This window comes from Fukomys damarensis, unplaced genomic scaffold, assembly GCF_012274545.1.
Source record: "Fukomys damarensis isolate Sample0158 unplaced genomic scaffold, DMR_v1.0_HiC HiC_scaffold_7, whole genome shotgun sequence".
NCBI classification, from domain to species: Eukaryota; Metazoa; Chordata; class Mammalia; order Rodentia; family Bathyergidae; genus Fukomys; species Fukomys damarensis.
The window spans coordinates 21,774,584-21,787,367 of NW_022900919.1; the positions used below are offsets into that span (position 1 = coordinate 21,774,584).

Sequence of the window (12,784 nt, forward strand, 5' to 3'; positions counted from 1 at the left end):
GACCCTGGAATCATCAGAGACAGTGACAACCCCAGGCAGCCAGTTTGGAGGAAAGCTGGGGTCAGAAACACAGGTGCCGTAATGCCCAGCTGTGAATGCCTTTATGGCTTCTTTCAGCCTTGGGAAAGTTCTACTAAGTATGGTGGCTTACCAAAGTAAAACAGAGTAAAGAAGGGGAAGAAGAAAGAATTGAAATAAAATTGAAATGTCATTTTGTCTGAACTCTGAAGGAGATCTTAGAAGCACTTCAAAAGCACAGTACAGTAAAAGCAGCTTGCTCGAGGAAGACGTTGTGAAAATGGGATGGTGCTGGATTTACAGTGTGGTGATGTGTGACAAAGTGACATCAAACTGCATGCACGCAATGTGCCCTTGATTCTGAGTTTTGCTACTGTACTATGGTTTCCTAAGTTGTAACCATCAGGAAAGACCGGGTAGGGTTACACAGGACCTCTCCATGGTTTGCAATTTCCTGTGAATCTGTTATTATTCTAAAATAAAAGGGTTTTAAAAAGAAATTTCAAATTCATTGTGCTTTTTTTCTAAATGAAAGACTAAGTGTAAGATATTCTGAACAGGTAATAAGTGAATAAACATGGCCTTATTCATTGTGTGTTTTTAGCTACATCATGGCAAAAATATAAAGAAATGTTTTCTCCTTCTGCTTACACTAGAAATGACTCCAAAGAACTGAGTGACTTATTGTGCCTACTATCCCTGTTAGCATTTTTTATAAGCAACTTAAAATAGTTACATATCTATTCCACCAATGTGAATCAGTATAAATTGAGCAGATATTTTGATATTATGTTGATGCTGTATACTGATCCCGTGCTTAGTAAAATGTCATTTTGATGAAAACACTTTTAGGATAGTTCTCTTATTTAAATTTTACTTTTACATTTTAGTTATTGAATCAAAAACACTTCAAGGAAACAAAGGAGAACACAGCTTTACCAGCCCAGGAATCTTTGTTGTGGAAAATACCACAGTTGAATTTCAGAAGGGCGCAGAGAGGCAGACCTTTAAGATTCCAGGACCGCTGATGGCTGATTTCATCTTCAAGGTAGGGTGATCATCTTCAGAAACTTCATATATACCAGCCTGGAACATCTTGATTGTGAAAAATAGTTTTGTTGAGCAAGAGGTCATCAGTGATTGCTGTAATATGGCACGTGTTTCATTGATATTTCCATCTTACCAATCTCTTCCTACAAATTGTTCACCTCACTCAAGTCTGCTCCTTAATCCTGCTCGTTAAGAGACTTCATTTTTATAGAGGAAAGATTGATTTTGTGTTCGTAACTTCTAGTTGCTGTACACGGTTTTAAATCTCTGGAGTCTGGTGAAAATGAGCAATGGTTAAACACAGTATCCTTATACAACAGAGAATGGGATGGAAGCTCTGTGCTTACTCTCCTGACCAGGGTTCTTTGCTCCCGTCTTCAGTCCTTTGAGTGCATATGTATGTGGATATACATACTTTTTAATATTTGGAAGGATGCACCCCAAAATGAAGACAGTTGTGGTCCCAGAGAAGGGACAGATACTCTGGGGGAGAAGTCTTAATTTCACTTATGATACCTAATTCTTAAGAATAATTTTTAAATGAAGGTTACATATCAATTGTGTAATTAAAATATTTTAGTTATTCATATTCCATATTCACCTCTTTACGGAGTTCATTTTAACATCATGCCTTCCACTGTTTGAATTGATACCTCATCCTGTATTCTCCCATCTCTGAATTCTGGCTCTCAGTTGGAACAAACAGCTTTGGACTTCAACTTCTGGAGAGTTGAGCTTACTGAACTGAAAAAGTTGCTTTTAAAACATATTTATCAAACAGAATGTTGCACATGGCTGACTAATTTAGAAATAGCCATGCTGGGCCGGGGATTTTGCTTACTGATTCTGGCTGCTGCCTCGCAAGCACAAGGTCCCGAGTTCGATCCCCAGTACCAAAATAAATAAATAAATAGAAAAAAAGAAATAGCCATGATGTGTTATGCTTGGTGGAAGAGAATTTGCCAAATTGGAGATATTTGTGATGAAGTAGGATGACTCTGATGTTTTTCCCTGACTTTGGGAGCTTGTCCAAATAATGTGGTTTTCTAGTAAATATCCTATTCCATTAGGTTTTCTTGTTTGTTTGTTTGTTTTTGTTTTTGTTGTTGTTCAGAACATCGTGGCACTGCCCAGCCTGTGTTGTCACTAAGATAAGGAGCTCTTTGCTTCCATTCATCCTTTCCTAGCCCATTGAATTATGGCTGCACCTTCAATGGGAGAATGACAGCATGTGGGGTGACCAGTGACAGACTGCCCTGTGTCAAGTGAACCCCTTTCCACTAACACAGAGCATCTCATCTAGAATTGGCTTCAACCAAGGGAGGATGAGGCATTGACAATGGATTCTGCTTCCTTGGTGCTGACTTAGCACAGTCATGGGTGCACTGGGCTGTGCTAGGCACATTCCACCATACCACTCACACAGTGGGGCTTATTTCATAGCTTTTAATAAGTGGTCTTGGAAATACTACAGGCTTACATATAAAGAGTGTAGGCATCAATGTTATGTTAGGTTTCTTTCTAATTATTGCTGCTCAGATTCAGAAATATAGCAAATTGTACTTCACCAATAAATTTTTTTCTATTTTTTAAGAAGCTATATATTCATAGTTGACCCATTCTTGAAAAGTGTATCTTTTCCTCTTTCCAATGGATTTCTCATGATATACTCTTGTTTTGCTGAATGACTTCTTTGTCATGGATGATTCTTGTCACACATTTTTGCTGGGGTATTTCACAGTAGAGCCTCAGATCTTTCTTACTATATATTTTGCTCCTTCAATATGTGTGTGTGGCCACCAGGGAGCAGTAGAGAGTCCTGACCAGTTTATTGCTGTTCTCTGCTTAGCCAAATGCTTCATTCAGTGAGAATTTCCTGAACTTTTATATCTGTGAGTAGATGTTTGTGAGTACCAATTTTAGGTATACTCCCCTAAGAATAAAATAAAATTAAGTGGCTTTGATGAAGACATTTCCTCTGTAGTTAATTATAATCCACTCCTAGAAGCTTTCCCTTCTTTCAAAGCATATCCATCTTCAGTGATGATGTGGAGGTAGGGACTGTCTTCTTTGTGAGCTGAGAAATCTTCCTTTTCTTTTGTAGAAAACTCATTTTCCCTCCATTCAGATATCTTGTTTCGGGAGAAAAATGTTTTTTGATCGCTTTTCCACTGGCTTCCAGCAGTGCAAGCTGTCTCCAGCTCCTTCTGGCCTCAGCACAGATATCTACCACAGAGCCCTACTTTTCCAGAGAGCTGTTGGGGTACTTGTAACTTATCCAAGGACAGAAGATTTGAAATGCTCTCTTGTCCTTTCTCTCAAAGGACATGCTACAGCCTTGTAATGTGCTGCCACTAGTGGCTGATTTCATACATTCTCAGGTGTTTCAAAGCAAAGCAAGACAGCTTTAGAGTCGGTGCCTGCATTACTTTCCTGAGGCCACTATAACAGGTGCCCACAAGCCAGGATGCTTAAACCACAGTTGGTTGTCTCACAGTCCTGGGGTTGAAATGTCCAAAATCAAAGTGTTGGCAAGATTGGTTCCTTGTGAGCTCTGTGGGGAGATGCATAATGGCAGTCTCTTCAAGTTGTACAGCTCAGGCATTCTCCCTCTGTCTCCTCACCATCTTTGCACTGGGCATGTCCACCCCAGTGTTCACAGTTCCCCCTTTCATAAGGACACACTCATGTGGATGAGAGCCTAAGCCCACCACAATGACCTCATTTTAACTTAATTGCATCAGTCAAGATCCTATCTCCAAGTCAGATCATATTCTGAAGGCACCATGGGCTACGACTTCAACATTTTTTCTCAGGAGACATAGTGCAACCTCTGACAGTCCCAACAGGAAAGAAAATTTAGCTATTTCCCATGACTCCATCCCATCCTAACTGCTTGCCCCTAATTGCAAAGGTAGAAACTTGTGGAAGAATCCATGAATTCCTGTAATGTGTTTTGTTGAGGGAAATTTCTTGGTTAAAGGAATTCAAATACTGCTCTCATAGTTACCAGAATTCACAACTAAGTTTAACACACACACACACACACACACACACACACCCTGAACCATTTTATATTAAAATCTATTTCATAAATTTTAGTAATTATTTTGAAGTGACCAAGTCAGGCAATTGCATGTGAATTCATTTTCCTAACCAAACAAAGAAATATAGTTTTGCAAATGTCAACATATGCTTCTCTTTTGCTGCTCTGTATATACCTACCTGATCATCTTCTTTGTCATGCAGTATGATGTTGGCTTTCACATACTGCCTTTGTTCCATTGACCCTTCTGTACCTACTTTCTTCAGGGTTTTTATGATGAACTTTTTCCATTAAGTTTATTGGTACATTTTAGGTATACGATATGATGACATTCATCATTAGGAATTTGTACCTTTACATGATATATCTTGGTTCTTAGTTTTTCCCCATTCCCCTGCCCTCCCTTCAACCCTTCCACCCCTCCCTACTTCCAAAGACTTTGTTTCCATGTTTTCATTGTCTCATTTTTTTTCCTTTCCCTTCTTTCCTTTACCCTACTCTCCTACTTCCTCCTCCCCTTTAGTCCTGTTCTTCCTGTTTCACATTATCCATTACACATTTTGATTCTTATTTATACACGTATACACTTTCAGCTTCTCACACCAGAGAAACTATTCAGTATTATACGTGTGTCCTATTTATTTCAGTTAAAAGTATGATCTCCATGTGCATCCATTTAGCTATAAATGTCTCTAGTTTCTCATTCTTTATGGCTGAGTAGTACTCCATTTTATAAAAATAAAAAACCACACCTTCTTTGTCCAGTCTCCAGTTGATGAGCAATTGGGCTGTTTCCAAGTTTTAGCTATTACAAACTGCTGCTTATAGCAGCATGTTTATAACATGAGTGTGCATATATCACTGTGGTATGATTCTTTCAAATCTTTTGGGAAAATACCCAGTATGGGGAATAGCTGGGTCAAATGGGACCTCTGATCCTAGTTTTTTGAGCTATCTCCATATTGATTGCCCCAGTGGTTGCACCAGTCTGCACTCACCAACAATGGAGAAGGGTTTCTTTCTCCCCTAAACTCCACCAACATTTGTTATTGGTTGATTTCTTAATAGCAGCCATTATTTCTGGAGTGAGGTGGAATCTCAGTGTTGTTTTCATCTGCATCTCTCAAATAACCAGTGATGTTGAACATATGTTCATATGTTTATTTGCTGCTTTTACTTCTTTGAGAAATGTCTGCTCATTTCAGATGCCCATTTTGAATTGGGTCTTTAAATTTGGGGGGTCTGATTATTTTGAGTTCTTTATATATATATTCTAGATAGCAGTCCTTTGTCTGAGAAACATGTAGTGAAATTTTTTCCCACATTGTAGGTTCTTGTATGAGCTTTTGGTTTGTCTTGCTCTTCTTTTTCTAGAAGCTTGAAGTTCATCAGTAGATTGTTTATTTGAACTTGCTCTGTTTTCCTAGTATGGGCATTTATTGCTATTAATCTGCCTCTTAAGACTGCTTTCATTGTGTCCCATCACTTCCTGTATGTTGTATTGGCATTATCATTTAATTGTAGAAACTGAGTTCTTCTTTAATTTCCTCTGTGACCCATTGATTGTTCAGGAGAGTGTTGTTCAATTTCCATTTGTTAGTGAAATTCTTGTATGCTGTTTATCTCCAGTTTAATTGCACTCTATCTATGGTGTGATAATATACATGGGATAACTTCAATTCCTTTGCACTGACTTAAACCTGCTCTGTGAGCTAGTGTGTGGCCTATTTTGCAGAATGACTCATGTGCAGCTGAAAAGAATGTGTATTCTGATTTTGTGGGGTGGAACACTCTGTAGATGTTCGTTAAGTCCATTTGTTCAAAAGTTTGGTTTAGTTCTAGTATTTTGTTGCTTATTTTCTGCCTAGATAATCTGTCTATTTGTGACAGAGGGGTATTGAAGTCCCCCACTACAACTGTAGTAGTGCTTATTTGGTTTTTTCATGTCCATCAATATTAGCTTTATATAGTTGGGAGCAATAGCATTTGGTGCATATATATTTATGATTGTCCTCTCTTCCTCTTAGATTGTTCCCTTTATAAGGATATAGTGACCTTCTTTGTCTCTCTTAGTTTTGGTTTGAAATTTACCTTGTCTGCAAATAAAATAGCTACCTACCCCTACTGTTTTCTGGGTTCCTGTCACATGTGGAATTATTTTCCATCCTTTTACTTTCAGTCTATGTATTTGTTTTTTAATTAAGTGTGTTTCTTGAATGCAGCATATTGTTGGGTTTTTCTTCTTAATGTATTCTGCCAAGTCTTTTTCTTTTGACTGGTGAAATGAGGCCATTAACATTACTGGATATAATTTTTTCATTGAGTTTATTGGTACTTTTTAGGTGTATAGTACAGTTACATTCATCATTGGGATCTTGTACCTTTACATGACAGGTCTTTGTTCTCATTTTTTCCCCATGCCCCTGCCCTCACTTCACCCCCTCCACACTTCCCTGTATACAAAGACTTTGTTTCCATTTTTTTGTTTTCTCATATTTTTTCTTTTCCCTTATTTCCTTTCCCCTACCCTTCCCAATTCCCCTACACCTTTAGCCCTTTTCTTCCTATTTCACATTGTCATTTATACCATTTGGTTCTTATTTACACACTTAGTTTTACACACCAGAGAAACTATTCAGTATTTACACATATGTATCTTATTTATTTCACTTAAGAGTATGCCCTCAATATGCATAATGGATACAATTTATACATATTTACTCATCCTTGTCATGATATTTTCCTGTTATTGGCTCTTTTATTTTTCCCCCTTACTTTAATTTCTTGCCTTGACCAATGGCTTCACTCTGTTGAGCCTAATGGAATTTTCGCCCTCATTGTCTTTTTCTATGATATTGTTTGGAGTGTTGGTTTAGTATTCATGAAGTTCCTCAGGTGTCCTCTGTTGTGGCAATATCTACTATCCCCATCAATTTTGAAAGATAATTTTGCAGGATACATCAATCTAGCTTGGAGGTTATTTTCTTTTAGGGCTTGAAATACTGCATTCCAGGCTCTCCTTGACTTGAGAATTTGTGTTGAAAAGTCTGCTGTGATTCAGATGGGCTTTCCTTGTATGTGATTTGTTTCCTTTTTCTAAATGCTTGAAGTATTTTGTTTTTCTGTTGGGTTTCTGGGCTCTTGACTGTTATATGTCTGGGTGTACATTTTTTTTTTATCATGGCTAGTTGGAATTCTATATACTTCACTTATCTGTATATCAAATTGTTTTCATATGCTTGGAAATTTTCCTGCTCTTACTTCTGTGAACAGTTTTTTGTGTCATTTGTACTTTCTCCTGCTTTTTGGTGTACTCCTATCAGTCTTAAGTTACTCTTCTTTACATCATCTAGCAGCTGCTGGAATGATTTCTCATGGTCCCTTACTGTTTTGTAGAAATCTCTGTTTTCCTGGTCACTAACTATAGTTCTGGTTCTATACATGATATTCTGTCTTCACTTTGGCTCATTCTACCTCGAATACTTTCTGTGTAGTTTTTAATCTCCTGGATATCTGTTTGAATCTGTTTCATAGATCCCACTTTGTTTCTATGTTGGGCTTTCAGGGTTTCCATTTCTTTCCTATGCTGGGAATTCATGGCTTCCATCATGGTCCTGAGCTCATCTATTTTTTTTTAATCTGTTTCTCTTCTAGTCTCTAATCATGTCTTTCATTCTGCTCACCATCTTTGAAGTTATCTGGGAAATTATTTCTCTTTTGACTATGTCTAGAGAATCCTCCATCTGTTTTGTTACTTCCTGTGCTATCAGTTCAGGGTGTCTTGGTGGTTGATTATCATATTTTTCCACTTCATTGCTCACGGAATTTGCCTGTGCTGAGCTGGAAGTCTGGGTTTGTGCCTTGTTTAGGTCTCTTCTCATGTCTGTTTTTATTGGTGGTGCTGTTTTTGGTTTAAATCCTGGGCCAATGCTTCAATATTACTTATTGTATCTTTATTGCTTGTATTTAGAACCTTTATGGAATGATTGTTTCCCAGAGGTGTCTTCCAGGTATAGCTGGTCTTTAGGCTTTGAGTCTCTAATGTCTCTCAGGCAATCTCGTTTTCAGTATAGCAGGAAGGACAACTGATTAGATCAATCACAACACCAACCATGGTCATACAATGTGCTTTTATTGTAGAGATTTTCTTCACTTTCCCAGTGGGCTTTGATTTTGATTGAGGATCCTCAGAGAGGCCCCCTTTTTGTTGTCCACTGCTCTGTCTTCTGGAGTTCATAGCTATGTCCTTTATGGCTCCCCTGGCATCTCTGCAGTGCAGATTCAGATATTGCAAGGCCTCATGTGGTGTGCTCCAGGGATGCAGCCCATATGGTGTGCTCTAGGGGCAGCTGCCTCCTTGCAGCATGCTCTGGGTGCCTATCATGAATTTTGTTAAAGTCATTTTCAGCATCTATTGAGAGATCATGTGATTTTTATTCTTGATTCTATTTATGTGGCCCATTACATATTTGATTTACATACACTGAGCCATCCTTGCATCTCTGGAATTAAAACCAGCTTGATCATGGTATTTGATCTTTTTAATAAGTTGTTGAATTCTCTTTGCAAAAATTTCATTGAAGATTTTTTCATGGATGATTATCAAGGATCATCAAAGTTTGTTGTTTTGTTGTTGAGTCTTTATCTGATTTTAGTATCAGGGTGATATGGGCTGCATATAATGAATTTTGAAGCATTCCTACCCTTTCTATTTCATGGAAAGTTTTGAGGAGCATTGATATTAGTTCTTTTCTGTAGTGGATCAATCTTCAACATTATGTTTGGTGTTATGTATATCTTCGTTAAAAATCTTTGCCCTGTCCAGATTCTTGAAGCTATTATCTGTTTGCTTCTGAAAGCCCTTAAATTTTCACCTTTAACCTTATATATTGTGAAGTAGAATCATAATTTTTCTTACATGACTATCTCATTGACACAAATCTATTAGGTGCAGGTCAGCTTTTTCATTTTTGTCTTAAATTTATCCATAATAATATGTAGACATATTTATGGGCTCTTTTTTGTTTCATGGATCTAGTTATCATTTATTTGTGCCAATATCATTGTGATTTATCTACTATAGAATTCAAATAAACCTAGGGCTGGGCATTTAGCTCAGTGGTGCCACCACATGCCTTGTGCAAGTCCTGAGATGAATCCTTGGTACCAAAATAAATAAATAAATAAAATAAACCATAGTATCTGGTAGTGTAAATTATTTAGCTAAAGATTATCTTTGCTATTCTTGGCTCTGCATTCCAAATCAATGTTGAAATCAGCTTGTCAGTTTTTATAAAATTCTACTGGATTTTGATTGGAATTGCATTAAATCTGTAGGTCAGTTTGGAGAAAACAGAAGCTTTTCCATTATCAACTCTACCAATCCATAAATATGATATGTATATTTACATTTGAATATTTTTTAAAATTTGGGTTTGTTTTGTTTTTATTTTGTTTGAGACAGGATCTTGCTATGTAGTTCAGGCTGGCCTTAAACTCATAGCAGTCCTCTTGCCTCAACCTCCTGAAAGCTGGTATTACAGGATTATAAGCATGTATTATTACTACACACAGATTGGTTATTTAAAAATTTATCATGATATTTTTTGTAATTTCTTATCATATGTTGTACATATCTTGTATTTACTTTGGCAGCACATATACTAAAATTTGAATGATACAGAGAAGATTAGCATGTCTTACATATCTTTCATTAAATTTTTCCCAGGCATTGTTTGATGTTATTGTAAACAGTATGCTACATTATAATATCTAGGTATTTGCTGCTAGAATGTAAACATCTTACTGAATATTATATATTGGCATTGCATTCTTATTATTTTCACTAATAGTTTGTGGGGTTTTTTTTAATTATATATACACACAGTTGTAATATCTGCAAATAATGGCAAATCATTCCTTCTGTTCCTGTCATTCCATGTTTTGCTTCATTTTGGTACCATGTTTCACTGTCTAGGATATCTGATGTGGTGTTGGGAGAAAGTAGCAACCAAAATTGTCCTTGTTATGCTTCTTCCTCTTTTTTTTTTTTGGTACTGGGGATTGAACTCAGGACCTTGCAGTTTTGAAGCAGGTGGTGGAACCACTGAGCCCTCGTCCCCCTTGTTATACTTCTTATTCCAGAGGCAAAGTGCTCTAAAATTCACATTATGTGTGTTTGCTATAGAATTTTTGTAGATATTTTACCTGATTGATGAAATTTGCTTCATTGTAATAAAGAAGTGTAGAATTTTATCAAATACTTTCCTGTATTTTTTGAGATAATCAAATGTTTCCCTTTTAATATCATTCATATGACAAGTTACATTGATTTTTGAAATGTAGATCCAGTCATCCTTCCTATTATAAGCCCCACTCAGTCATTATCTTTCTTTATTAGAAACTACTAGTGCTGCTTCTTATTTCATTATATATAAAATGTAAAACTTTATATATCACTGAGAATGATTTTAAATTATGTTAGTTTTTAAAAAATCTATGTAAAAGAGATTTTGTTTCTTTTCTTTGAATGCCTTTTTCAGGTTTTGATACTAAATTCATACTGATTTTATAAAACAAGTAGAAAATTGTTCCTTCTTTTTTTACTTTCTACAATAGTTTGTGTAAGAATAATATTCTTCAAATGTTTGGAAATGTTTACTTGGAAATATTTAGAATTACAATTAAACATCTTTTAAAGATAAGCCTTTTCATATTTTTAATTTGCTCATGACAGTTTTGCTTCAAGGGATTTGTCGATTTTAACTAATCTTTAAAATGTCATTGACCTAGAGTTTTTCATAGCATACTTTTGTTATTATCTGCAGGATCCATGATGAGTCCTTTTTCTCCTTTCTGATTTTGGTTATTTTGGTCTACTCTTTTTTTTTCTTAATCAGTACTATTGGAGATTTATCAGTTTTACTAGACTTTTCACAAAAATTACTTCTGGATTTATAACTCTTTCATGTAGCTTTCTATGTCATTACTTCCTATTCTTATCTGCATTATTTCTATCCTTCTAATTTCTCCATTTATTAAGGATTTATTAAGGTGTTCTCTTCTAACCTCTTGAGACAGATGTTTAGATCATTGATTTGTCCTTTTTTTTCTTATAACCTATGCATTTAAGTCTATAAATTTCCTATAAAAGTAGAGAACATTTTATATTTAATTTCAAAAATTTTCATGTAAAATATTTTTATCTAGCATTCAGTTATCTTGTAGTTTTTTATGAATATTATTTGACTTATGAGTCATTTAGAATGTAACATCCAAACATATGGAGGTTCCCCTTAATCTTTAATCATTTACTTGTATAGTTTAATTCTACTATAGAACATATTACATATTATTTCAAACTTTTAAAATTTGTTAAAACTTTACTTTGGCCCAGAATATAGCAAATTGGGGAGGAATACTATATATAGTCTTCCACTGTTATATACAATGTTCTACATATGTCAATTGTCATGATTATTGTAATTCAAAATTATAGCATTACTGACTGTTTATTCTATTAGTTATTATGACAGATGTAATAAACCACTACTATAACTGTGCATTTGTCTAATTTTCTTTTAATACTTGGAACTTTGACATTTATATTCTGAAGCTAGAACTTTAGGTACATTCACATTTATAATCATTGCATATTTCTAGTGAATTGACCTTTTTATTGTTATGAAACTTTTCTTTCAGCATCTTGAAGATATGTCTCCATCGTCTTCTGGCTTTCATTTTTCTGTTGAGAAGTCAGCTGTCAGTCTAATTTTTATTCCTTAGAAGGTAATATGTCTTTTCTTGTCTGCATTTAAGTGTTTTCTCTTTATTTTAGGTTTTCATCAATTTGAGTATGACATAATTAGTGGATTTCTTCAGTTTGAGCTCTATGTCCCTTGTACATCTGTGGCTAGATATCCACCATCAGTTTTGGAAGATTCTTATCTGTTAGTCTCTTCAGATAAGCTTCTATCCCAAGATCCTTTCTTCTCTTTATTTCTAGGATTGCCTTACTCCCCTTTACCCAGTATGTCTAATTTTTTTTTTTGCTTTCTTTTTATCTTTTATTTTCTTTGTCAATTATTTGTTCAGGTGAGCCTAATCCAAGGACCAACCTGTTTTTTTAAAACTAACTTTTATTAGAACACAGCTACCCTCATTTGATTATATTTTTTGCAATGGCTGCTTTTGCATTATACCAGAAGAATTGACACGTTGCAGCTAAGACCATGTAGTCTGAAAACCTATAATTTTAAATTTCTGACTGTATCAGAAAATAGTCCACTGTGCTATTAAATCTATCAATTGAAATGTTTATTTAAATTATTATACTTTTATTTCTGTTTATCATGAAACTTATCCAAGTTATCATTTAGTTTCTTGAACATTTTAATCATACTGTCTTAGTCCAGGTTCTTTCAAAACAGAGCCCAAGGCAAAGCTATGTGCTGACCATGATGTCTTATGAATATAAAAATAGCATGAGGTGTTGTGGGAACATAGGCAGGGAGCCAAGCCCATGTGGCAGAAGGTAGTAGTGGTGTTTCTAAGTTTTTAAGATTCTATCAATCAGTTAATGCTAATATCTGGATTTCTTGTAATTATGTTCATTAAATCTTTTCCTGCCATCTTTTTATGTTGTTAAAAGTTTTGTATTCCTAGTTCATT

General features: G+C 35.4%; 1 protein-coding gene across 1 annotated transcript in view; it reads left to right on the forward strand.

Moving 5' to 3' along the window:
- Adamtsl3 (ADAMTS like 3) overlaps window positions 1-12,784 on the forward strand; it is a 353,079-nt gene that overhangs the window by 186,269 nt on the left and 154,026 nt on the right. The window contains exon 8 of the mRNA XM_010621186.3: window positions 909-1,066. Coding sequence (XP_010619488.1) covers window positions 909-1,066 — 158 coding nt within the window. The remainder of the gene's footprint in view (window positions 1-908; window positions 1,067-12,784) is intronic.